This window comes from Rhinopithecus roxellana, chromosome 19, assembly GCF_007565055.1.
Source record: "Rhinopithecus roxellana isolate Shanxi Qingling chromosome 19, ASM756505v1, whole genome shotgun sequence".
Taxonomy (NCBI): Eukaryota; Metazoa; Chordata; class Mammalia; order Primates; family Cercopithecidae; genus Rhinopithecus; species Rhinopithecus roxellana.
This window is the reverse complement of record NC_044567.1, coordinates 80,939,559-80,966,525: the sequence shown is the minus strand read 5'-3', so window position 1 is coordinate 80,966,525 and position 26,967 is coordinate 80,939,559. Positions and strand designations below refer to the sequence as shown.

At 46.3% G+C, this 26,967-nt stretch overlaps 1 protein-coding gene across 2 annotated transcripts in view; it reads right to left on the bottom strand.

Annotated features, from left to right (window-relative positions):
• Positions 1–26,967, bottom strand: part of PITPNC1 (phosphatidylinositol transfer protein cytoplasmic 1) — a 325,500-nt gene that overhangs the window by 27,245 nt on the left and 271,288 nt on the right. For both annotated transcript variants that reach the window (XM_010379975.2, XM_010379977.2), the window contains exon 7: positions 980–1,135. In XM_010379975.2, coding sequence (XP_010378277.1) covers positions 980–1,135 — 156 coding nt within the window. The remainder of the gene's footprint in view (positions 1–979; positions 1,136–26,967) is intronic.

Sequence of the window (26,967 nt, the reverse complement as noted above, 5' to 3'; positions counted from 1 at the left end):
CTGCCTCCTGGGTTCAAGCAATTCTCCTGCCTCAGCCTCCTGAGTAGCTGGGATTACAAGCACGTGCCACCACACCTGGCTAATTTTTTTGTATTTTTAGTAGAGACAGGGTTTCACCAGGTTGGCCAGGCTGGTCTCGAACTCCTGACCTCAAGTGATCCACCTGCCTCAACCTCCCAAAGGGCTGGTATTACAGGCATGAGCCAACGCACCTGGCCACTTTGGTAACAGAATTATTAAAGGAGCAGAAATGCTGGGGTATACTGTCTAATGGGACTATTGGGGTTTCTTGTTCTATCTCTGGGCATCTTCCGCTTTAGGTGCCTACATTTGCAGATCTTTTGGGTGGCAATTAACCTTAGGGGTTGTGCTCACAGATAAGCCCTTCGGCTGTTTCCCACGTGCCTCTGTCTGGGAGTAGATGAGTCCAATGCCAAAGTGAGAAGTGTATTTCCCAAATACATTTGCCTAACAGACACGGAGGTCACAGAATGAGAGACGAAGTGTAAAACATCTATTATTGGAAGAAAACTGAACCCATGCATAAAATGCATTTTCATCCAAAAAGTGTTTTTTATTTTTTGAGACAGAGTTTCTCTCTTACCACCCAGGCTGGAGTGCAATGGTGTGATCTCGGTTTACTGCAATCTCTGCCTCCCGGATTCATGCCATTCTCCTGCCTCAGCCTCCCACCACTACGCCCAGCTAATGTTTTTGTATTTTTAGTAGAGACGGGGTTTCACCATGTTGGGCAGGCTGGTCTTGAACTCTCGGCCTCAAGGGATCCACCTGTCTCGACCTCCCAAAGTGCTAGGATTATAGGCGTGGGCCACCCCGACTGGCCCAAAAAGTGTTTTTGAGATGCAGTGACCTGATGTTGGTGCAGTATTTGTGCACCTGCTGTGTATCATGCACTTTAACTTGGCAATATAGACAGTTACCTTTTCCATAGCCCAGGAACTGCTGCTGGGCCACTTACCTTGTGTACAAATTGTTCCACTCTGGTCTGAAGCCCCCAGACCTCAAACTTCACAGTCACCAGCTTGTAGGAGCACATGATGGGCTGATGATTATCTCTCCAGCCTTCCCTCAACTGTCCCCGTCCTGTCTTCTCTGACTTGAAGTGTTTAGGATCCTCAAAAAAAAAAAAAAAAAAAAAGCAAAGAAATTTGATATATTAAAAGTTTGAGGATCGATATTAAATGTCGGGAATAAGTATGAAATAACATAGAAACAGGGCCGGGCGCAGTAGTTCAAGCCTGTAATCCCAGCACTTTGGGGGGCCGAGGTGGGCAGATCACCTGAGGTCGGGAGTTTGAGACCAGCCTGACCAACATGGAGAAACCCCGTCTCTACTATAAATACAAAATTAGCTGGGCGTGGTGGTAATCCCACCTGCTGCCTGTAATCCCAGCTACTTGGGAGGCTGAGGCAGGAGAATTGCTTGAACCCGGGAGGCAGAGGTTGCGGTGAGCCGAGATCGCGCCATTGCACTCCAACTTGGGTAACAAGAGTGAAACTCCATCTCAAAAACAAACAAACAAACATAGAGACAGAAAGTAGATTAGTAGTTGACAAGGATTGAGGAAAGGAAGGGATGTATATTATGAATGGATATAACATTTCCTCTTGGAGTGATGAAAATGTTCTGGTATTAGACAGTGGTGATAGTTGCACAACCTTCTGAATATGCTAAAAACCACTGAATTGCACATTTATTTAAAAGGATGAATTATATTGTGTCTCAATTTTTTCTTTTCTTTTCTTTTTTTTTTTTTTGACATGGAGTCTCACTCTGTTGCCCAGGCTGGAGTGCAGTGGCACGATCTCAGCTCACTGCAAGCTCCGCCTTCTGGGTTCACATCATTCTTCTGCCTCAGTCTCCCCTGGGACTACTGGTGCCCGCCACCATGCCAACTAATTTTTTGTAGTTTTAGTAGAGACGGGGTTTCACTGTGTTAGCCAGGATAGTCTCGATCTCCTGACCTCGTGATCTGCCTACCTCGGCCTTCCAAAATGCTGGGATTACAGGCATGAGCCACCGCACCTGGCCTCAATTTTTTCTTTTCTTTTTTTGTAGAGATGGGTCTCACTATATTGCCCAGGCTGGTCTCCAACTTCTCACCTCAAGTGATCCTCCCTTCTTGGCCGCCCAAAGTACTGGGATGACAGGTGTGAACCACCATGCCTGGCCTCACAACAGCTTTAAATACAGTAGACAAAAACCAGGAACAGTCCAAATGTTCATCAGCAAGAAACCAAACAGATAAATTGTGGTCTAGGTGCACAATGGAATACTAGACAGCAATGAAAAAGAACAAATGGCTGATGCATGCAAAAACATGTACAACTCTCACTGATGCTATGTTAAGCAAAAGTAGTCAAATGCAATAGCATATACATTGTATGATTCAAATTGAAATTCAAGAACAAGCAAAACTTTATGTATGGTGATAAAAGTTAAATGAGCAGTAATCTCTGACGGTTGGGGTTTGGTGCAAAGGGACATGAAGGAAACTTCTGGGATGATTATATGTTGATCTGGATGTAACGTGTACACATTCACTGAGTTTTACACTGAATCTTGTATTATACCTTCCATTATAAGAATGAAAAACAGGTAAAAGGGTTTTTGGTTGTTGCTGTTTTTGAGATGGAGTCTTGCTCTGTCACCCAGGCTGGAGGGCAGTGGCTTGATCTTGGCTCACCCCAACCTCTGCCTCCCGGGTTCAAGTGATTCTCCTGCCTCAGCCTCCTAAGTAGCTGGGATTACAGGCGTCTGCCACCACGCCCAGCTAATTTTTGTATTTTTAGTACAGACCGGGTTTTGCCACGTTGGCCTGGCTGGTAAACCTGGCAGTCAGGGGGTCCTGTGTAGAGAAGTAGATAGGATGAGACACAAAACCACATTGGCTGGGACAGCCCCAGCCCTTTTAATGCAGACCAGACTGTGTCTCAGGGGTGGGTTTGGGAGGTAAAAGCAGGCTGCTTACAAATAAAGACAGGTTTATTCCCTCAGGTCTGGCTGTGGCTCTGCCAAGGCTATCTGGCACTGGCCTCTAAAGAGGGCTTTCAGGCTGCCCTTGACTTCCCTTACAGATCTGCCTCCTCTGTCAGGACCTTTTTGCTGCGATGACCACTTCCACAACTGTAGCTCCTCTAAAAAACACAGTGCACTCCCAGGGCCAACTTCCATGCCAGGCTGACGCCAGGCCTTCATCAAAGTAGAGGGTGAATGCTTGCCCTCCTGCCTCTTCTCAATCTCTCCATCCACCATTCCCCACTCTGCTGCCACAGTGGCCTCCCAGATGTAAACTCCCCTCCTCAAAATCTGTCCATGGCACCATGAGTGTAGCATAAAAGTAATATGCCCTGGCAGGAAGGAAGTACAAGGTCTTTTATGTTATTACTTATTTTTCTGGCATCTTTTCCAGACCAACCTCCCAATGCCACACCTCTCTTGTAAGCCTTAAGAAGCTCCCGCTGGCCACCTTCTCCAAAGCCCTAGGAGTCTGAAACCTCCTAGATAGGCACTGGTCCCCCTTCCTGAAGTTCCTTCTCCCCCACCAACTCCTGCACTCTGACTGATTCTCCTTTCCTTGCTTCAAGACTTAAGTTAGGGGCCGGGTACAGTGGCTCATGCCTTTAATCCCAACACTTTGTGAGGCCAAGGCAGGAGGACTGCTTGAGGCCAGAAGTTCAAGGCCAGGCTGGCCAACACAGCAAGACCCCAGCTGTATTAAAAAAAAAAAGAAAGAAAGAAAAACACTTGGTCAGGCATGGTGGCTGAGGCCTGTAATCCCAGCACTTTGGGGGGCCAAGGTAGGTGGATCATTTGAGGTCAGGAGTTTGAGACCAGCTTGGGCAACATGGTGAAAGCCTGTCTCTACTAAAAATACAAAAAAAATTAGCTGGGCATGGTGATGTACGCCTGTAATCCCAGCTACTAGGGAGGCTGAGGCAAGAGAAGCATTAGAATCCAGAAAACGGAGGTTGCAGTGAGCCGAGATTGTGCCACTGCACTCCAGCCTGGGCGACAGAGAGAGACTCTGTCTCAAAAAACAAAAAAATAAAAAATAAAAACTTCATCCCCTCCAAGGACCCTTTCCTGGGTGGCTCAGAAAGAGGGCTCCTCCTTTATGCTTCTGAAGCTTCCCCTATCATGGGTCTGGCAGGTGAGCGCATCACAGATGTTGAATACATCACAGATGTTGAATAGCCTTGAGTGAATGCTTGAACCCTATTTGACGTATCACACACATGTGGCTGGGACGTCAGAATCTTAACCAAAATTTGGTAAATACCTAAGTGAAAGACTAGTTGAAATTCTATGTTCACAATAACAAACGTTGGAAAAGATAGGGAGAAACTAGCACTCTCATACATTGTGACAGAAATATAAATAGTGTGGCCACTTTCAAAAACATTTCAGTAGCTCATCAAAAGATTAAACATAGGGTTACCATTTAACCTAGCAATTTCACTCCCAGATATCTGCCCGAGAGATTTGAAAACACATATCCACACAAAAACATGTACATGGGCTGGGTGTAGTGGCTCGTGCCTGTAATCCCAGCACTTTGGGAGGCCGAGACGGGTGGATCACTTGAGTCCAGGAGTTTAAGCCTGGGCAACATGGCAAAACCCCTTCTCTACAAAAAATACAAAAATTAGCCAGGCGTGGTGGCATGTGCTTATAGTCCCAGCTACTTGAGAGGCTAAGGTGGGAGGATCACTTGAGCCCAGGAAATTGAGGCTGCGTTAAGTTGTAATTATGCCACTGCATTCTAGCCTCAGTGACAGAGTGAGACCCTGTCTCAAAAAATAAACAAAACTCCAAAAAACAAAACATGTACATGGATGTTCTAATTCATAATGGCCAAAAAAAATGGAAACAATACAAATTTCCTTGAACTGATGGATACACAATATGTGGTATGTCCATACAATGAAATATTATTCTGGCATAAAAATAAATGAAGTCTTCTTTTTTTTTTCTTTTTTTCTTTTTTTGAGATGGAGTCTTACCCTGTCACCCAGGCTGGAGTGCAGTGGCATGATCTTGGCCCACTGCAACCTCCGCCTTCTGGGTTCAAGCAATTCTCTTGCCTCAGCCTCCCGAGTAGGTGGGACCACAGGTGTGTACCACCACGCCCGGCTAATTTTTTGTATTTTAGTAGAGACGGGGTTTCACCATGTTGGTCAGGCTGGTCTCGAACTCCTGACCTCAAGTGATCTGCCCACCTTGACCTCCCAAAGTGCTCGGATTACAGGCATGAGCCACCATGCCCGGCCATGAAGTCCTCTATTTTATTTATTTGTTTATTTATTTTTGAAACAGGAGTGCTTTATGGTCCGAGTGGAGTGTCTGGGAGGAGTGCCTCCCAGCTCTCGCCTGTGGGCTCACCTGAGCGGGAGTGGAGCTGAGGTCACTGTGGGAAGCACAACCCCCACTCCCAGGAGAGGCCTCGCATGCTGCCTTCAGTCTCTCGCCAGCCTTGCCTAGCGTGGGGCCTGGGCCGCCCTTTAGGGTGGGTCTGCACACCCGTGCTCAGGGCTCCTGGCTGGAAGCAGAGCCATAGGCATGTGGCGGCCCTGGGTGAGCGCAGAGGGCAAGCAGGTGCCGGGGCGGTGCACATCCTGCAGCCAAGCGGTCCCTGCCCAGCCCTGGCCATGACGTATTCTTAAAAGAAGATTGTCGCCGACAATCATGAAAAAATGCTTAGCATTACTAATCATCAGAGAAATGCAAATCAAAACCACAATTAGATACCATCTCACACCAGCCAGAATGGCTATCATTAAAAGGTCAAAATACAATAGATGTTCGTGAGGCCGTGGAGAAAACGGAATGCTTATACACTGTAGGTGGGAATGTAAATTAGTCCACACTGTGGAAAGCCATCTGGAGACTTCTCAAAGAACTTAAAACAGAGCTACCCAGCAACTGCATTACTGAGGAACGGGTACAGAATAGATGGTATATCCATTCAGTGAAATATTATTATGCCATAAGAAGAAATGAGGCCAGGCACAGTGGCTCACGCCTGTAATCCCAGCACTTTGGGAGGCCGAGGTGGGTGGATCACCTGAGGTCAGGAGTTTGAGACCAGCCTGACCAATATGGTGAAACCTCGCGTCTTCTAAAAATACAAAAAATTAGCTGGGTGTGGTGGCATATGCCTGTAGTCCCAGGTACTCGGGAAGGCTGAGGCAGGAGGATTGCTTGAATCCAGGAGGTGGAGGCTGCAGTAAGCCAAGATCACGCCACTGCATTCCAGCATGGGCAACAGAGTAAGACTCCATCTCAAAAAAAAACAAAAAACAACAAGAAATGAAGACTTGATTCTAGAAGCTCGCTCGGTCTTTGGACCAAATTGAGAGCTAGCTGAAACAGGTCTGGGGTGGAAGCAGCTTTCCATAAGAAACGGCCATGTCATTTACCATCACCGTGGCAACACTGGGAAGTTACTGCCCCTTTCCATGGCAATGACCTGACAACTTGGAAGTTACCACCCGCATCCTAGAAATTTCTGCATAAACTGCCCCTTAATTTGCATATAATTAAAAGTGGGTATAAAATGAGTGCAGAACTGCCTCTGTGCTGTTATTCTGGGCACAGTGCTTGGGGTACAGACCAGCTCTGCAAGGAGCAGCACCTCTGCTGCTACTGCTTCAACTTTAAATGCCACCGGCTCACCCTTGAATTCTTTCCTGGGCAAAGCCAGGAACCTCCTGGGCTAAGCACCCATTCAGGGGCTTGTCTACATCAGATACACAACATGTGTTATATCCTTACAGTGAAATATTGCCATAAGAAGAAATGAAGTCTTCTCAAAGACATACAGGTGGCCAACAAACATATGAAACAGAGCTACCATTCAACCCAGCAACCCCATTATTGGGTATATGCCCAAAGAAAATAAATCATTCTACCAAAAAGACACATGCACTCATATGTTCATCACTGTGCTATTCACAAAAGCAGACACGAAATCAATCTAGGTGCCCATGGAATACTACACAGCCATAAAAAAGAATGAAATCGTGTCCATGGGGTACTATGCTCACTACAGGGTGACAGGATCCATACTCCCTACCTCAGCATTACACAATATTCCCATGTAACTAATCTGCACATGTACCCCCTGTATCTAAAAGCTGAAATTTAAAAAAAAGAAGAAATGAAGTACTGATACATGCACCAACGTAGATGAACTTCAGAAAACATGCCACTAAATAAAAGAAGCCAACCACCAAAGGCCACGCTGTATAATTCCATGGATATGAAATGTCCAGAGGAGGCAAATCTATGGAGAAAGTAAGCAGATCAGTGGTTGCCTAAAGCTGGGGGAAGGGAATGGTATACGGAATGACTGCAAACAGGAACAAAGTTTCCTTTTGGGGTGATTAAAATGTTCTAAAATTAGATTAAAATGATGGCTCACAACTAGATAAGTATATGAAAAAGAAGTTGAACTATACACCACTTTCTTTCTTTCTTTCCTTTTCTTTTTTTGAGATGGAATTTCACTCTGTCACCCAGGCTGGAATGCAGTGGCACAATCTCAGCTTAGTGCAACCTCTGCCTCCTGGGTTCAAGCGATTCTCCTGCCTCAGCCTCCCAAGTAGCTGGGATTACAGGTACACACCACCACACCTGGCTAAGTTTCGTATTTTTAGTAGAGGTGAGATTTCACCATGTTGGCCAGGCTGGTCTTGAACTCCGACCTCAGGTGATCCACCTGCCTTGGCCTCCCAAAGTGCTGTTATTACAGGCATATGCTACTGCACCTGGCCAAATTGTACGCTTTCAATGGGTAAGTTTTATGGTATGAAATGACATATTATAAACATTAAAAAAATACAAAAATACAATCTGAAAAATGCTATGTTGCTACCTCAGTGGGTTTTTCAGGGCATGCACTGGCTCTGGATTTGCTGATGGTCCTACCCAAAGTCATATTATTATTATTATTTTGAGATGGACTCTCGCTTTGTCACCTAGGCTGGAGTGCAGTGGCGTGATCTTGGCTCACTGCAACCTCTGCCTCCCGGGTTCAAGTGATTCTTCTGCCTCGGCCTCCCAAGTAACTGGACTACAGGCATGTGCCACCACGCTGGCTAATTTTTGTATTTTTAGTAGAGACGGGATTTCACCATGTTGGCCAGGCTGGTCTCGAACTCCTGACCTTGTGATCCGCTCGCCTCAACCTCCCAAAGTGCTGGGATTACAGGCATGAGCCACCGCGGCTGGTCTAAAGTCATATTATCACAGTCATGATCCTGAGCATGTTTCCTGAGTGTGCTCCGTGGGAAGCAGGTACTGCATTGCCTTCCACCTTGACCACATTTCTTTGTCCTGGGTGTTTAGGAGGGGTGTAGTCTGTGTGTGGTCATAGAGCACTTCCCTCCACTCAGAACAGACTCAACCCTACACAGATGATCAGGGTTCCCTGAGCTTCCTTCAGGGTCTTTCCTTCTTTGTCTCTGTTGTAGGAAGACAGTGGGCCTGGGGGTAAGAGGAGAAAGGACTCAAGTCGGACAAATATTTGATTAATAGGATATTAAGTCTGTTTTGCTAATGGAGTAGAACAATATTGACAAAAGAGATTCTGGGAAGGGGGACGGAAAAGAGAATGAATAGTAAGTATCCGAAGGGAGTAAGTGCATCTGTGAAGGGAGGGGCTGGTGACCTTGAGTGTGGGTGACATTTCTGAATCTTCTCTATTAATTTTGCCATGTTGTGTTTCCATTGCCTAAAGCAACCCAGAAACCACCACCAAAATCATATGCATAGGCCTGGAAAGACTATGCTATTTAAGAATGTGATTCGGCGGGGTGTGGTGGCTCACACCTGTAATCCCAGCACTTTGGGAGGCCAGGAGTTCGAGACCAGCCTGGCCAACATAGTAAAACTCTGTCTCTACTAAAAATACACACACACACACACACACACAAATATTAGCTGGGCATGGTGGTGGGCACCTGTAGTCCCAGCTACTTGGTAGGCTGAGGAAGGAGAATTGCTTGAACCTGGGAGGCGGATGTTGCAGTGAGCCAAAGATCTCGCCACTGCACTCCAGCCTGGGTGACCGAGCGAGACTCCAACTCAAAAAAAAAAAAAAAAAAAAAAAAAGAGAGCATGTGATTCATGAGGCTGGGAGTAGTGGCTCACACCTGTAATCCTAGCACTTTGGGAAGCCAAGGTGAGTGGATTGCTTAAGGCCAGGAGTTTGAGACCAGCCTGGCCAACATGGTGAAACTCCATCTCTACTAAAACTACAAAAATCAGCCAGGTGTGGTGGCGTGTGCCTGTAATCCCAGCTACTTGGGAGGCTGAGGCAGGAGAATCGCTTGAACCCGAGAGGCAGAGGCTGCAGTGAGCTGAGATCACACCACTGCACTCCAGCTTGGGTGACAAAGTGAGTGAGACTCCATCTCAAAGAAAAATAAATAAAATAAAATACGTATGATACATGAAAAAGGCTACCACAGGGCCTGGCCCGTAGCATGTGCCCAGTTGATGTTAGTCATTATTGCATTTCCCAAGGCAGTCAAAGGAGCCTTTAAATAATGTATCCAATCCTATAGTCCAGGGCAGAGACGACATGCTCTTCCATAGCACCCCAGAATTGCTGGGAAATTTGCTGCTTGAGACCATGGGACTAGTTCCTGCCTGCTCTGTGTTCCTATACCATATAATGCCATTCAGAGTAAAAAGATAATAATAAAATAATAAAACAGGGCAGGAGGAAACTTTAGGAGGCGATGGATAGATTTATGGCATAGCAGCCAGGTGCACTGCCTCACGCCTGTAATCCTAGCACTTTGGGAGTTCAAGGCAGGTGGATTGCCTGAGCTCAGGAGTTTAAGACCAGCCTGGACAACATGGCAAAACCCTGTCTCTACTAAAAATACAAAAAATTAGTTGGGCATGTTGGTGTGCGCCTGCAGTCCCAGCTGCTTGGGAGGCTCAGGCACAAGAATCGCTTGAACCCCTGTGGTGGAGGTTGCAGTAACCTGACATTGATCCACTGTACTCCATCCTGGGTGACAGAGCAAGACCCTGTCTCTAAAAAAAAAAAAAACAAAATACAAAAACAGATTTATGGCATAGATTGTGGTGATGGTTTCACAGATGTATACTTATGTCCAAAATCATCAAGCTGTATGTGTTAAAAAGCTGTGTACAGCTTTTTGTATGTTTAAAAAATACAATAAAAATAATGTTGAATTTGGGGAAAAAAAGAAGAAAAAGAGAAGACCAGTAAATTGAGAGATTATCTACCATACATCTCCAAAGATAGCCACCATCAATTCCTTCCCCCAATGTGCTGACATGCTGTTCCTCTCACCATTTCTCCACACCTTGAATCTAGACTGGTCTGTTATTTGTTTTGACCAACAGAATGTACCAGAAGAGACATTATGTCAGTGTAGCCTTTTTTTTTTTTTGAGACAGAGTCTCGCTCTGTTGCCCAGGCTGGAGTGCAGTCGCGTGATCTCGGCTCACTGCAAGCTCCACCTCCTGGGTTCACGCCATTCTCCTGCCTCAGCCTCCTGAGTAGCTGGGACTACAGGCGCCTGCCACCACGCCCGGCTAATTTTTTTGTATTTTTAGTAGAGATGGGATTTCACCATGTTAGCCAGGATGGTCTCGATCTCCTGACCTTGTGATCCACTCGCCTCGGCCTCCCAAAGTGCTGGGATTACAGGCGTGAGCCACCGCGCCTGGCCAGTTTAGCCTTTCAAGAGAAGCTGGAAGCCAGAAACCGGAACCCTCCACAATGTAAGAAGACTAGGCTGATTACCTTAGAGGACCATGCTGTGAGGAGGCCCAAGCTAGCCATGTGGTAAGACCATGTGGCAAGATGCTCAACCAGGTCTTAGATGCTCCAGCCATCTCAACTGAGACCACGTTGAGTGAAAGGGCCATCTTAGATATTTCAATCCAAGCTCACACCATGAAGAGCAGATCTGGCCAGCTAAACCCAGTCAAGAGTGCAGAATTGTGAGAAACAATGCATTGTCATTGTTTTAAGCCACTAAATTTTGGGGCTGTTGCTCAGCAACAGGTAACAAAACACATCCATCAAGCATATTATAAAACAGGTGCATTAACTGGATTACCAAAGATGAAGAGAATGAATGCTGCTTTGTTCTTTCCCAGAGCACACCAAAAGTTCACACAATCAGCCACAAGCCAGAAAGCTGAAAACAAGGAAATTCATACCTCCCAAGAAGCTCTCATGAGTTAAAATACAGGAGGTAGATTTAAACAGGGAAATTTGGTTTCTTTCCCCATCTGTCTTCTGACTTCCTCCCAACAGAGGTAAATGATGGGTATTTACCTCTGATAGTTGCACATAAACAACTATCTTGAGGCTTAGAAGACATGGCTTCCACCCTGCAGTTGACCAGAATATGGACAGGCAAACCCTTGAGAACCTAAGTGAAGGTCTTCCTGCTTGGGTAAGCAACTGAGCGAGTAAAGGATAGGGCAGGGACAGCAAGTAGAGGAAAGCAGGAGGCCAAGCTCCTGGTAACCCTGAGATGTAGGAGACAAAAAACCCAGCAAACAAAGCAAAGTGGGCAGGCACCAGAGGCAGGGAAATAAAATAAAAACCAGTGATGCAGGATTTTTTTTCTGCTCCTTAGCTCAGCTAGGTCTGAGTTCTTGTCTTATAACCAGGAAGAATGAGGCAGGCAGACACCAGAGAGTGAGTGGAGTAGAATTTATTACGTGAAAGGCAAGCTCTCAACAAAGAGAGGATACTGGGGGTGGTTACCTACCCCAAAGTGGGAAAGTCTCTTAATATGGCTGAGCCTGGGGCTTTTATGGGCTAACAATAGGGAGTGTGTGCTGATTGGTTTGTGAGTATGCAAAAAAGGTTAAAGTGAAGATACCACTCAAAAGTGGGCATGACAGTGTAGATAACCAATTAGGAAAGAGTAGGCATATTTAAAATAGGTGAAGGGTGGGGATCAATCAGAGGAAAGACCAGTTCTCAATCCCGTCTGAGGATTTAACCTGTAGCTTGGCTTTCAGACTTTAAACTGTCTTTGGCTTGGAAGTGGGGTTTCACTGGGGTCCCACCCCTATCTGCCTAGGCGTTTGACTGCCTTCCTGTCAGTCACCAGGGCCATAATCTGAGCTGCCTTCATGCCCTTCAGGTCCTTGCACAGTGGGTCTGACTGAGCAAGAGAAACCTGGACCAGTTGGCCATGCCTGACCCTGCCCTCCCTCCCTGATTCATGGACTGCCCTTGGCTTGTTTCTTCAGTCAATGACAGCTGAGTTTGAGATGGTATCTATTCCAGCATCTTCATGTACATTTCAGGTTCATATTCTTGAAGAATAAAACAAGACTTTGCAGTATTAAAAATGGAACACCAGTGGATTGCATTTCCAAAGCAGTTGAGAACTGTCGGGACTGACAGCTCACTTCAGTTCAGAATAAGACTGGAAAAGCATTGCTTGCACAGCAAAAATGATGTGGATGTTTAAATCAATGTGTGGTTCCTGATTGCATGACAAAAGTATATAATTATATTTGGGTATTGTGAAATAAAGTTTTGGAAAAAGGATAGATAGAAATGATAAGGAGGCTGTATTTTCATGACTAAGAATATAATTTTTAAGCTGAAAGTGATAATTTGGTTTCATGACCTCAGTTTTATAGATAAGGACACCAAGGCCTGAGAAAAATAAAATACTTTGCCCGCAAATCACAGGTACTCGGCAATAGGGCTGGGACTAGAATCCCAGCCTATCCCACTTCTAGCTTGATGTTCTTTCCACTACATTTACTTTTAATATTAAACAGAAAAAGGGTGTTTTTGTTATAGCCCAGTGCCAAATAAGCAATTAACGATTGGGCTTTTTATGGCAACATTGTGTCGATATTTTGCAGTCTGGTGTCATATCTACAGCTGTTGATTTCATCTAGTCAGTCTCAAACATGGCCTATAATTAAGGATTCACTTTCAAAGAGCTGGAGGGAGGTAAGGGAAAGGACTCCTTTAATCAAAACTCAAGATTAGAAAGGAACATCCAGGTAAATGCTTTTGAATGAAGATGAGCCAAAAAAAAAACAAAAAAAAACAAAAAAAAAACCCCAAACCAAACCAAACCAAACCAAACCAAACCAAACAAACAAACAAAAAAAACAGGGGTGGGGAGGGGAAAGGAATCAAACTATCTGGTCTTATCTGAAATAGTCCAGTCGCTGCAAACTTCTCTTTTCACATTCTACCCCCTCCTCCTCACTGTCCTCCTTAACACCTCCCAAGACCCATTCTTTATGAATTCATTTTCTTTCTTATTTTCTCACTTGGGTTTGTGAACATTCAGTATCTAAATTGCCCCCTTCACACATCAGCTGACCTTTCCTTACAACATTTCCAAAAAAAGTATATATATATGTGAATATATGTGTGTGTGTGTGTGTGTGTGTATATATATATATACTTTTTTTTTTTCTGGTTTGTATCTCTACAGTGTCTAGTATTTTGGTCCTGATTCAAACTCTGTTATAGCACTTATTCTTTATAAAAGAACAGAATTATTTTACATTTTAATCCTCCATTTCCAGGTTTCCTCATTTTAAAAGGAAGTTTATAAACCTCAACCTTCATCCCCGATGTTAAAAATCCCCTGGGCCTTTCCATAGGCAGGTTTCAAGGTCTGGCCAATTATAAAACGTCATAAGGCTGGACTTTACTGTGACCGAGATTATGTGTCTTGAAATCCCTGCTGGGTCTCAATTCAGTACAATCAGAAAACAGAGTGCAAGATGTCTGCCGTGGGTTAAATGGTGACCCTCCCTGAAGATATGTCCAGGTCTTCACCCCTAGTATCTATCTATGAACGTGATCTCATTTGGGAAAAGTCCTTGCAGATGTAATTAAGTTAAGGATCTTGAGATGAGATCATCCTGGATTAAGTGGGAGGGCCCTAAATCCAATGACAAGTATCCTTATAAGAGACAGAAGAGGAGAAGACACAGAGGAGGAGGTTATGTGAGGACAGAGGCAGAGATGGGAGTTAAGAAGCCACAAACCAAGGAACTTTGGGAGCCACTGCAAGCTGGAAGATGAAAGGAAGGATGGTCCCCTAGAGCCTCGAAATCTCTCACCTTGATTTCAGACTTCCGGCCTCCAGAACTGTGACAGAAACCTCTGGGGATGAGGCCCAGACAGAAGAGCAAGGTTAGACCCCCCTGTGCTCTGATCTAACTGGTCCTGAGTGGGGTCTGAACAGGTGGTGATCAGAAGGTACAGCCAAGATCCAGCCACTGCTATGAAGTACACATATTGTCTCCAGGCTCTTGATAAGGAACCTGAAGCTCAGAAATGATCAGCGATTCAGCCACAGTCCTCCTAGACCCGGCTCCCATGAACGTTTGGTCTGAATGTTTGTTTTCCCTCCCCCAATTCACATGTTGAAACTTTTTGGTTTTGTTTTTTTGCAACAGGGTCTTGCTCTTACCTCCCAGGCTGGAGTGCTGTGGTGCCATCACAACTCACTGCAGCCTTGAATTCCTGGGCTCAAGTGATCCTCTCACCTAGCTGGGATTACAGGCAGGCACCACCACGCCCAGCTGATTAAAAAAATCTTTTAATGTTTTGTGGAGATGAGCTCTCATTATGTTGCCCAGGTTGGTCACAAATTTCTGGCCTCAAGCACACCTACTGCCTTGGCCTCCCAAAGGGCTGGGATTATAGGTGTGAGCCAACGAACCCAACCCATATGTTGAAACTTAATCACCAATGTGATGGTATTAGGGGGTGGGGATCTTTGGAAGGCAATTAGTGCTCTTATAAAAGAAACTCTGGATAGCGCCTTCACCCTTTCTGCCATGTGAGGACACAGTGAGGGGGGTGCCATCTATGAACCAAGAAACGAGCCATCTCCAGACACTGAATCTGTCAACTCTTTGATCTCAGATTTGCCAGCCTCTGGAACTGTAAAAAATCAATGTTTGTTGTTTATAAGCCACCCCCAGTCTATGGTATTCTGTTATTGCAGCCCCAATGGTTTAACACATCACCCCTACACCATGTGGACAGGACATTCTGTCTGAAATTCTGGCACAACTGATCAGAGGAGAGCTTCCGTCTCCCCATCTGTAGAATGGTGTTAAAAACTCCTGGCCAGGCGCGGTGGCTCACGCCCGTAATCCCAGCACTTTGGGAGGCTGAGGCGGGCAGATCACGAGATGAGGAGTTCGAGACCAGCCTGGCCAATATGGCGAAACCCCGTCTCTACTAAAAATACAAAAAAACTAGTTGGGCGTGGTGGCGTGCACCTGTTGTCCCAGCTACTCGGGAGACTGAGGCAGGAGAATCACTTGAATGCAGGAAGTGGAGGTTGCAGTGAGTCAAGATTGCACCACTGCACTCCAGCTTAGGCAATACAGGGAGATTCCATCTAAAAAAAAAAGAAAAAAATAACTCCCTTGCAGGGTTGTTGCAAAACTTAAATTGGGTAATGTAGGCAAAGTCCCCAGCCCAGCCTGGCACATAGAAGGTGCCTGATGCACAGAAGACATCCCAAAGTGATAAGCACACGATACAAGAATGCCCTGAGAGGTACTGTAGTATACTTAGTTCAAATCTTATTAAGCTCCTCCAAAGAAAGGCAGTGGGAATATCCCAGGGGCTGTAGGATTACTATGAGTTTATTGTTATCCTGTAGTCAAATGTAAAGAAAAATGCTGACCATCTCAAATAAAAAATGTGACTGTCCAACAGCATGCAGGTTTCCTTGCGTGAGTGAAAGCCTGGGTGGGCATTTCCATTTTCTGGAAGCTGTCACATGCCAGTGTCCATAAGTATGGTGCTTGGAGGAATTGCGAGAGAAGGGTTCTTGTTTGTGGGATGTTATGACTGGGTTCTGAGTCCAGGGGAAGCGATAGTCTTCAGTGCTCAGAACCAATTTCTTTCCCTCTTTCTCTTACGTTTCAGAGGCAGGAACATTCTGTTTCAAGTGGACGAAAGCAGAGAGCAGAGCAGATTGTCCCTGCTGTGCGCTGCTCCCTTAGGCGATTTCACCTGGGGGCCTCTGGAACCTTGTGGTCCCAGTCAAGCAGGGAGCTCTCCTTGAACGGTGCATGTACTGGGCAGCCACCTCCCAATGGCAGGTTGGGTGAGCCTCAAAGTCTGGCAGGCTTCATGCATCTTAAAGGTGACATACAAGCTCTACTTGTGAAGGGCTGAGAGGCATACAGAGGCATATGCTATCCTTTCATTCTAGTAATCTTCCAAGCCAGGGCAGGGCTCCCTTCCCCCCGGTTCAAGTTCAAGTCCAAGTTCAAGAAATCCTACATTAACTCAGGGCTAAACTTTACCTGGTTGAAATGGTAATTCATTGGAGGGGAATGCAAATGAGATCTGCAACACCTTGGAGCCTTCAGGAAAAGTTCCAGAATGCAGAGAAAGAAATCTAACATGTGATATGTGTTTTTCATTCATACCTATTTAGGGTAGAGGGTTAATCCCCCTAGTGTATTCGTTTCCTGCTGTATCAAGTATCACAGAGGACAAAAAAAAAAAAAAAAAAAAAGTATCACAGACTGGTGGCTTAAACATCAGAAATGTATTGTCTCACAGTTCTGGAGGCTAGAAGCCCCAGATCGAGGTGTCATCAGGGCTGGTCCTTCCGAGGGCTGTGAGGAGGAATCTATTTCATGACTCTCCCCTGGGCATTCCCTGGCTTGTAGAAGCATCACTCTGGAGTGAAGTCATCACATTCTCACTGCGTCTTCATATCGTCTTCCCTCTGTGCTTGTCTGTCTCTGTGTCCAAATTCTCCCCCACCCCCCCTTTTTTTTTAGACAGAGCCTTGCTGTGTCGCCCAGGCTGGAGTGTAGTGGCGCCATCCAACCTCCACCTCCTGGGTTCAAGCAATGCTCCTGCCTCAGCCTCCCGAGTAGCTGGGACTACAGGCGCCTACCACCATTCCCAGCTAAGTTTTGTATTTTTAGTAGAGATGGGGCCATGTTGCCCAGGCTGGTCTTGAACTCCTGACCTCAAGAGATCCACCTGCCTTGACCTCCCAAAGTGCTGGGATCACAGGTGTGAGCCACTGCACTCAGCTCCAAATTTCCCCTTTTTATAAGGACACTCATCATACTGGATTAGGGGCCCCCTAATGATCTCACTCCAAGTTGATTAGCTTTGTAAAGACACTATCCCAAATAACTTCACACTCTGGGGGTTAGGATTTCGACATAGCTTTTTTGGGGGGACACAAACCCATAACATGAATCAGAGAGGTTTTCACAAGGCAAGTCTTCTAGGTTCCGCGGTCACTCTTCTAGCTCACTCACGTGGTCACGGAGCATCGAACCCCAGGAGTGGCATCTGGCTCCACTGGGGGACGTGGAACTTCTCTGCAAGCGATGCTCTTGCCTCAAGGGCCCTGCCCAGCTCCTCTCGCCCGGCAGCTGGCTGGTGGGGAACGCGTGGGGCTGCAAGTTCTTCTGGCCAGGGTTTTATAAATTCATCCACAATGAGATCTCTGGCTCCGGATGCTACCGATTCTCTCCAGGCTTGGCAGATGGCAAATTGGACCCTTGTAGTTAAAGCTCATCTGTATCGAGGGGGTTGAGCTGGTGCCAGGGCTGTTTCCCTGGGGCCAGATGGACCTCGGCACATCTTTAGAAGGCGCCCCCTCTATAGGATCAACCACACCTGCAGGCCTCATCCGTCTCACACTGGGACAAGGCAGAGCAAAGGGCTTGTTTGAGCAGCCCATGTAAAACTGCGTCCCCGTTTTGGATAGAATCAGTCTCCCACTTGGAAGGTGCAAGGAGAAGCCCACAGGAGAGCTTGGTCCAGTTGGGGATGAGTTTGCATCTTGGAGGCAATCTTATTAGCTGACATTCACTGAGATATGAAGTCTCCATGATTAATTACGCTTTCGATTTGAACCACAAAGGGCAATAGCCAACAGGGGCTTGCCCTGTTAATTGAAATGAGAAGTTTTTGACAAATGCCGAATGAAAAAAGGCTAAGCAAGAACTCCAGCCAGGAACTGCTACATTATGTAACTATAACCCTCAGCCCTAAAATAGGGATGGATGAACAACACATATCACATGTCAGATTTTTTTCTCTCCATTCTGGAACTTCTCCTGAAGACTCCAAGGTGTTACAGATCTCATTCTCATTCCCCTCCAATGAAAGTAAAGTTTAGCCCCGAATTAATGTAGGATTTCTTGAACTTGAATCTTAAGAGGGATACACATAAAACCAAGGAGCTTTCAAAGCAGCTAGTCCCCAAAGACCACTTATTAAGTGACCCTATCCATATGAAATGCCCAGATCAGGGAAATTTATGGAGACAGAAAGTAGATCAGGGTAGTTGCTGAGGGTTGGGAGACAGGTGAGGGGAGAGGGAGAGGGTAGGGAGATGATAGCTAAAATATATGAGGTTTCTGTGTGGGGTGATGAAAATGGCTGATTGTATGGTATGTGATCTACATCTCAATAAAGCTTTTTTATTTTTTTAAATTATTATTACATGGAGTCTCACTCTGTCACCTGGGCTGGAGTGCAATGGTGCGATCACGGCTCACTGCAACCCCCACATCCCAGGTTCCAGCAATTCTCCTGTCTCAGCCTCCTGAGTAGCTGGGATTACAAGCGCATGCCACCACACCCGGATGATTTTTGTATTTTTAGTAGAGATGGGGTTTCGCCATGTTGGCCAGGCTGGTCTCAAGCTCCTGACCTCAGGTGATCCACCCGCCTTGGCCTCCAAAATTGCAGGGATTACAGTGGTGAGCTACTGCATCCAGCCAATAAAGCTGTTTTTTAAAAAAGAGACAAAACTAAGGTGCTTTCAGAATGTGCTGGAGAACTGACCTAAAACTTGACTTAAAAGGTCAACTGCTATGCATCAGCTTAAAAAAAAACAAACCCAAAACCCTAAATGCAAATCATGCCAGAAGCAGTCAATTCTTGCTTTGTTAGCAGTTAATACCTAAAGTGCTATTTTTAAAGCATTTGCTCTTGGCACTAGAATGAACCACAAACCCTGAGCGGTTTGTGCTTTTTCTCTGCAAAGTGACTCTCTTAAAGGAGCTTGACTCATAAGGTGCATCTGATGTGTAGAAAGGCACTGAAAGGCAGCTGTGGCAAGGAGAGTGCTTCTCTGGGTGTTTTGCGCCCTTCTCGGTTATAGTTCAGTGCCAGAAACACTTGAAACTAACTGCTTTAAGAACAGGGATGAGGCAAATGAGAAATTTGAGCACATCACACAAAACAATGTAGTAGTCCATGGTTTTGGCCAGGCGCCGTGGCTCACGCCTGTAATCCCAACATTTTGGGAGGCCAAGGCGGGTGGATCATTTGAGGTCAGGAGTTGGAGATCAGCCTGACCAACATGGTGAAACCTCGTCTCTACTAAAAATACAAAAAATTTAGCCAGGCGTAGCGGCACATGCCTATAGTCCCACTTACTCAGGAGGCTGAGGCAGGAGAATCGCTTAAACCCGGGAGGCAGAGGTTGCAGTGAGCTGAGATTGCACCACGGCACTCCGGCCTGGGAGACAGAGCAAGGCTCTGTCTCAAAAAAAACAAAAAAAAGCCCATGGTTTCTAGCCCCCAGTATGCCTTTTAGGAACTGGGGAGAAGATGAAAGCAAATGAGAACTTGCAAGAGAGGTGGTCAGAGGAAAGTCAAGGAAGGAAGGAGGAAAAACTAACCCTAGGAGCTAACGTCTTCAAGTGCTTGCTCCATACCAGAGTCTGTGTCAGGCACTTGAGATTCGCTCTCTCATTTCATCCTTGTGATGTAATACCAAATAGATTTGGTTTTTGTCACTGCTTCCTGAGACAATGCTCCAAAAGCTCTTGGAATTTCCTGAGTGATGGGGGTGTCCTTTGGGATGCATAACAAGCTCCTTCTGATCACATACACAGGTGAGGGGCCCTGGATGGCCTCAAGATGGCTCTGGTCACCAGAAACACCAAGTGATTAGGGGGTTAAAAGTTTCAGCCCTGGCCGGGTGCGGTGGCTCACGCCTGTAATCCCAGCACTTTGGGAGGCTGAGGCAGGTGGATCACCTGAGGTCGGGAGTTGGAGACCAGCCTGACCAACATGGAGAAACCCCGTTTCTACTAAAAATACAAAATTAGCTGGTGTGGTGGCGCAGGCCTGTAATCCCAGCTACTCAAGAGGCTGAGGCAGGAGACTCACTTGAACCCGGGAGGTGGAGGTTGCGGTGAGCCGAGATCGCACCATTGCATTCCAGCCTGGACAACAAGAGTGAAACTCTGTCTCAAAAAAAAGAAAAAAAAAAAAAACTTTCAACCCCATCCACTGACCTCTGGGGAGGGAGGGAGTGCTGGGATTGAACTCCGTAAACGCTTAAACACACCGACCTGCTGGGAGGATGGCACACCCAGAGGGGGCACAGAAGCCCCAAGTCCTCACCCTCCAATACCTCACCTGACTCGTCTCTCCCATTTACCTGCTGCTGAGTCATATCCTTGATGATAAACTGGTAAATCTAAGTAAATGTTTTCCTGAGTTCTGTGAGCCTTTCTAGCAAATTATTGAGCCTGAGGAAGGAGTCATGGAGACTCCAGATTAAAAAAAAATTTTCTAATAAAAAAATAGAGATGGGGGTCTCACTCTGTTGGCCAGGCTAGTCTTGAACTCCTGGCCTCAAGTGATCCACCTGCCATGGCCTCCCAAAGTGCTGGGATTACAGACATGAGCCACTGTACCCGGCCAACACTTCAGATTTATAGCCTGTCAATCAGAAGTGGGGGCAGCTTTGTGGGACTGAGCCCTTTAACTTCTGGGGTCTGATGCTAACTCCAGATAGACAGTGTCTGAATTGAATTAAATTGTTGGATACACAGCTGGTGCTGGAGAAATGAACTGGTTGGAGACACAGAAAACACCCCAGAATTCTCATAAGCTCTTAAAAGTAGCCCACTATTATCTGCATTTTCAATAATGCCCCAGGGGATGCCCCCATGGTATTCCCAAGCTCACACTCCCATGGTTCCATCTCAGCCCTAGCCACGAGCTCCTTCCAAAGCTCCTCCTTTAGAAACTTCCAGATGGGCAGCAGGTGCAATCTCTATGTTCCTCTGCAAGCTTCTGGGGACACTTATTAGTCTCACCCGTCTTGCAGGATGGTAGCATTGAGGGTGGGCCTCCAAGTTGCCAGTTTGGCAAACAGTCAACTATTTTCTGTGTATGTGTCAGGGTCTGGCTCTGTCACCCAGGCTGGAGTGCAGTGGTGCAATCATGGCTCACGGCACCCTCGAACTCCTAGGCTCAAGCAATCCTCCCACCTCAGCTTCCTGAGTAGCTAAGACCACAGGCACGTGCCACCGGGCCCAGCTAATTAAAAAAAAAAATTTGTAGATGGACTCTTACTATGTTGTCTGGGCTGGTCTCAAACTCCTGGCCTCAAGTGATCCTCCCACCTTGGCCTCCCAAATTGCTGGGATTACAGGCACGAGCCACTGTGCTGGGTCTATAGCCAGCTTTTTTTTTTGCAGATGCCCCAGTTTCTGTAGTTGATTCTCTCAGAATACTCCTGTCGCATGGGATTGGGGTTAGGCAAGAAGTATACTCCCAATGACTGCAAACTCCCCTCCTCCATCTCCACATAGGGCCTAGGGAAGGGGAAGACAGGGGCAACCAGAGCTGTGGGAAGAGGGTCATCTGGGCCATTGGTGATTAGCAGCTGCCTGGTGAATTTGGAGTCCCAATTCCTCTTTGTCCCCAGCTTTGGGCCTGGTTCCCAGTTCCAGAGCAACAACAGGTATCTCCCTAACATCCTGTTGCACAACACTAACCTATTCCTCTTGGCGCTACAAGTATAGTTCAAGGTCATCTCTAATCAAAAGCAATAAGGTCATTCAAGGGCACACTGGACAGGTCCCCACCTTAATACATGTGACAGTGAGAGGCCAGGAACCCAGCTCCTCCCATAAAGGGAGCTTATTAGAACCTGGCTCGGTTTGCAGCCTTTGAACTTGAGGCTGTTCTGCACTCTGATTTTAGCAGTGCTCTTTAGACACAGGCTATGGAGAGACATTAACAGCCCGCATTCCTACCGAGGATCTACAATTTGGCCTAGAACTAGCTTAAGTTTATTAAATCAAAAGCTGATAATAGGCTGACAAATATCTTGATGAGCTGCAACATGCCAGCAGGGACCAGCACCAGATTAACTGTCCCCAAGTCTAGCCTGCTCCTTGTGTACTGTATTATTTTGGGAAATTTAGGCCTCCAACTTGTCAAACCAGAAACTAGGGTAGAGTTGTTCAATAAGCCAATCAGTCTGTAATTTGAAGACAATAAAATATTTCCATTTTTAGATTTCAAATTTATTTGAGCTTTAGAACTTATTTCGTTTCTCCAAATGCACTTTTGGAATCCCAGTACATAAAGCAGGTAAAAGTGATGAGTGGATTCTTCAGGCTGTTTCTCCCTTCACTGATACAACATGTTTCACTGTTTCCCATGCCCGGGAGCACCTTGTGGGGTCCTCAGATCTGTGCAGCAGGACTGAGAGATGAACCGAGGAGGCTTTGAAGTGACAGAGAACCCATGCCCTGCCCCCAGGTTGGAATTTCAGCTCCAGTAACTACTGTGTGAACTCGGGCAAGTTATTTAACTCTAAGACCATCGTGTGGATGCTAAAATGAGAAAAGGATTATTTTCGAATTAGGGTCTGTAGATGGGTTCTTCGGTGACTAATGGCTTTTTTTTCTTTTTTAAAATAGGTTCCTGGGCTGGGTGTGGTGGCTCACATGTGTCATCTTTGGGAGGCTGAGCGGGCAGATGGTTAGAGCTCGGGAGCTTGAGACCAGCCTGGGAAATCCTGTCTCTACAAAAAAAAAACAAACACCCCAAAATTAGCTGGGTGTGGTGGTGTGCACCTGTAGTCTCAGCTACTTAGGGGGCCGAGGCAGGAGAATGGCTTAAACCTAGGAGGTCAAGACTGCAGTGGGTCATGATGGTGCCACTGTATTCCAGCCTGGGCAACAAAGTAAGACCCTGTTTAAAAAAAAAAAAAAGGTTTCTATTCTATAATGGAGGATGGCCAGTTTTTAGTTTTTGGGTTTTTTTTTTTTTTTAATAGACCCAAGCTGCTTTTGGCAAATCCACTATTTTCTGGAATGTTTGTAAAGAAGAAATTTCTCTCCAAAGATGAGGAGTAGAGTTCTATCAGATTAGGTAACCAAGGGACTGGAAAGGCCCTTCTTTTTCTACAGACCAGTCTTTCCCTAAGACCATTTAGTCACTGAGACTCGGGGTTGGGAAGATATATATATATATATATATATATATATATATATATATATATATATATATTTTTTTTTTTTTTTTTTTTTTTTTTTTTGAGACGGAGTCTCGCTCTGTCGCCCCGGCTGGAGTGCAGTGGCCAGATCTCAGCTCACTGCAAGCTCTGCCTCCCGGGTTCACGCCATTCTCCTGCCTCAGCCTCCCGAGTAGCTGGGACTACAGGCGCCCGCCACCTCGCCCGGCTAGTTTTTTGTATTTTTTAGTAGAGACGGGGTTTCACAGTGTTAGCCAGGATGGTCTCGATCTCCTGACCTCGTGATCTGCCCGTCTCGGCCTCCCAAAGTGCTGGGATTACAGGCTTGAGCCACCGCGCCCGGCCGGGAAGATATATTTAAGAAGGCAACTATTTCTTTGAGTGATTTCCAAAGACAACAGTTGTTTGCACATCTAGCTTTACCTGAAGGAGTCTACTTGGTGTAGGAGAAGCATAATCTTTGGGGTAGGACACTTTGGGGTTTTGAATCCAGGCTTCCTGAAACTTCTAGCCAGTTACTTAGACTCTCTAAGCCTCAGTTTCCTTATCTATAAAATGGAGACGATATTGGCCGGGTGCAGTGGTGGCTCACACCTGTAATCCCAGCACTTTGGGAGGCTGAGGCAGGTGGATCACTTGAGCCCATGAGTTTGAGACCAGCCTAGGCAACACTGCAAGATTCCCATCACGACACACCCATATCCCCCCCCACACACATACACACACACACACAAATAGCTGGTGTGGTGGCACGTGCCGGTAGTCAGGAGGCTGAGATAGGAGGATCGCTTGAGCCTGGAGGGGTGGAGGTTGCGGTAGCCTTGGTCGCATCACTGTACTCCAGCTTGGGTGACAGAGTGAGACTCTAAACAGTGGCATTTATTTTTCTCAAAAGTTAGTTCCATACCCTATAAAACCAGGTTTAGCAATTTTGTGAGAAATGTTCACTGAAAATTCTAAGGCCCAAGCTAATGAGCTAGTAATTATATGTCTTTCTCTGGGCCTCTTAATAATAAAAGATGAAGACAAGCACCTTAATAACACTTATTCTTTCTTGGGTATTTTTGGAACAGAAGCTGAACAGTTGTACTTGGAGTCTGAATAAATAGATGTGGAGGAGTGAATCGCTCAGTCAGGTCTTAGTTCTTAAGGAGAAAAATGCCACTTCAAACATCATAGAGTCATTGCTGCAGATTCTTAGAGTGCTAAACGAAGAAAGGGCTTGGAGGAGATTTAGCCAGAGGACCTGGTGGACAACTATTAGAGTATTTTTTTGTTTTGTTTTTGTTTTGAGACAGAGTCTCACTTGTTGTCCAGGCTGGAGTACAATGGTACGATCTCAGCTCACTGCAACCTCCACCTCCCGGGGTTCAAGCGATTCCTGCCTCAGCCTCCCGAGTAACTGGGACTACAGGCACCCGCCATCACGCCTGTCTAATTTTTGTATTTTTAGTAGAGATGGGGTTTTGCCATGTTGGCCAGGCTGGTCTCGAACTCCTGGCCTCAAGTGATCCACCCGCCTTGGCCTCCCAAAGTGTTGGGATTACAGGCGTGAACAACTGCAGCCAGCCTACAGTCTTTGGTTGGAGGAAATAAACTTCAATGAGTGTCAATCTGAAGCCACCCCCAAATCAGAAGCAACTTAGGAAAAAAACTGCACAAACGTATGTTATAATTAATGCTAGTAGATGTCAAGGAAGACTTTGGACCTGATTCTACAGATGGTATCAGATTCCCAACAGACAGAACAAAATTCAAAGGCACTGACCTCTCTCACAATTGGGGAATGGGCAGGTTTACAGGCCTACATTGCTAACCCCCCTGCATCACCCCTCCCCCAAATTAAGTAACAATAAAGTGGTTTAAAACCTTGAACACAATAAGTTGAGCTCTCTTAGGCAAAGCTTCCCTATGGTGAACGGATAGTAGATGTGATGAGGCATATTGCTCCTGCAGTCCTTGAGTAACAGACTGGGCCTCCTGACCTCGGGGATTGGTCATCTTGACCAGGAGCTCCTCCTTGATGTGTCAATCAAAATGAATCACTTTCTCTTTTTTTTTTTTTTGAGATGAAGTTTCGCTCTTGTTGCCCAGGCTGGGGTACAATGGCGCGATCTCCCGCTCTTGGGTTCAAGTGATTCTCCTGCCTCAGGCTCCCGAGTAGCTGGGATTATAGGTGCCCGCCACCATGCCCGGCTAATTTTTGTATTTTTAGTAGAGATGGGATTTCTCCATGTTGGTCAGGCTGGTCTTGAACTCCCGACCTCAGGTGATCCGCCCGCCTTGGCCTCCCAAAGTGCTGGGATTACAGGCATGAGCCACCGTGCCTGGCCAAAACGAAACACTTTCTACCTGTCAAGGCATGAAAAAAGATGGGAAGCTCTGCTCTGAGGCCATTTCCCCAAACCTGGTGCATTTACACACTGATTCTCGGGTCCCAGACCAGTGAGTCTGGTTGGGTTGGTCTAAGGTGGGATCTGGGTATCTCCAGTTTTCAAAACTTCCCTGGGTGATGCTGACCTGATTTGGGAGCTCTGTTGTAAGGGCCAAGCAGTTCTGGTGTTTTACTTTAAAAAGACTAAACACAGCAGGGGCTGATGCGGTTGGCCCCAGTTCTGAGCAACTTGTGTGGACTCGTTGCCTGTTTTCTTGAAAGAACAGAGCAGGGCCAGGCGCATTGGCTCACGCCTGCAATCCCAGCACTTTGGGAGGCCAGGGCAAGTGGATCACCGGAGGTGAGGAGTTCGAGACCAGCCTGACCAATATGGTGGAGCCCTGTCTCTACCAAAAATACAAAAAGTAGCTGGGTGTGGTGGCATGCCCCTGTAGTCCCAGCTACTCAGGAGGCTGAGGCAGGAGAATCGCTGGAACCCAGGAGGCAGAGGTTGCAGTGAGCTGAGATTGCGCCACTGCACTCCAGCCTGGGTGACAGAGTGAGACTCTGTCCTATTAAAAAAAAAAAAAAAAAAAGGACAGAGAGAAGTTCTCCATGAGATGGAACTGAAGAAGAGCTTGTCGTATCTGTTCACTCCTGGCTGAGAGCCTTGGGCCTTTAAAATCTTGCTTCCTTCTTTGAAAGTCTTAAATGTTAGTTTTCTATAGTACAGCTGTAAGAAGGCTCGTGGCAGACAGAGATAGCATGGCAATACTGCCTTGGGTACCATCCCAGCACTGCAGTGCCACAGATGGCCCAGACTTGGCACAACAAACAGAAAATGTAACTTCTAAGGTTTCTTCGAGGTGAAGTAGCACAGACACATGCCATCCGGAATTCAGGTTAAACTATAACAGAGGCAATAACACATTTTTTTTTTTTTTTTAAGTCTCAGCAGCACAAATGGCTGTAACTTCTGCAGGATCTCGCTGAGCCGGCGGAGGATCCCATGATCCTGAGAGCTGGAGCTATTGGTATCACACCTCTGCTCCTGTTCTCCACTCACACCGACAAGAGAAAAACGACACGCAAACAAACTCCTGTGATGGCACTCACGGTGGCCACCTTGCAAAGACACACGGTTTCCACGGAGCCACCGTTCCTGCAACCCATCTGCAGAGCTCGAAGCCAGGGTCAAAGCAGAGAGAAGGGAATACTTATGAAATGCTTATTGTGTGCCAGGGACTGTGCTAGTCACTTTCCATGCCTTG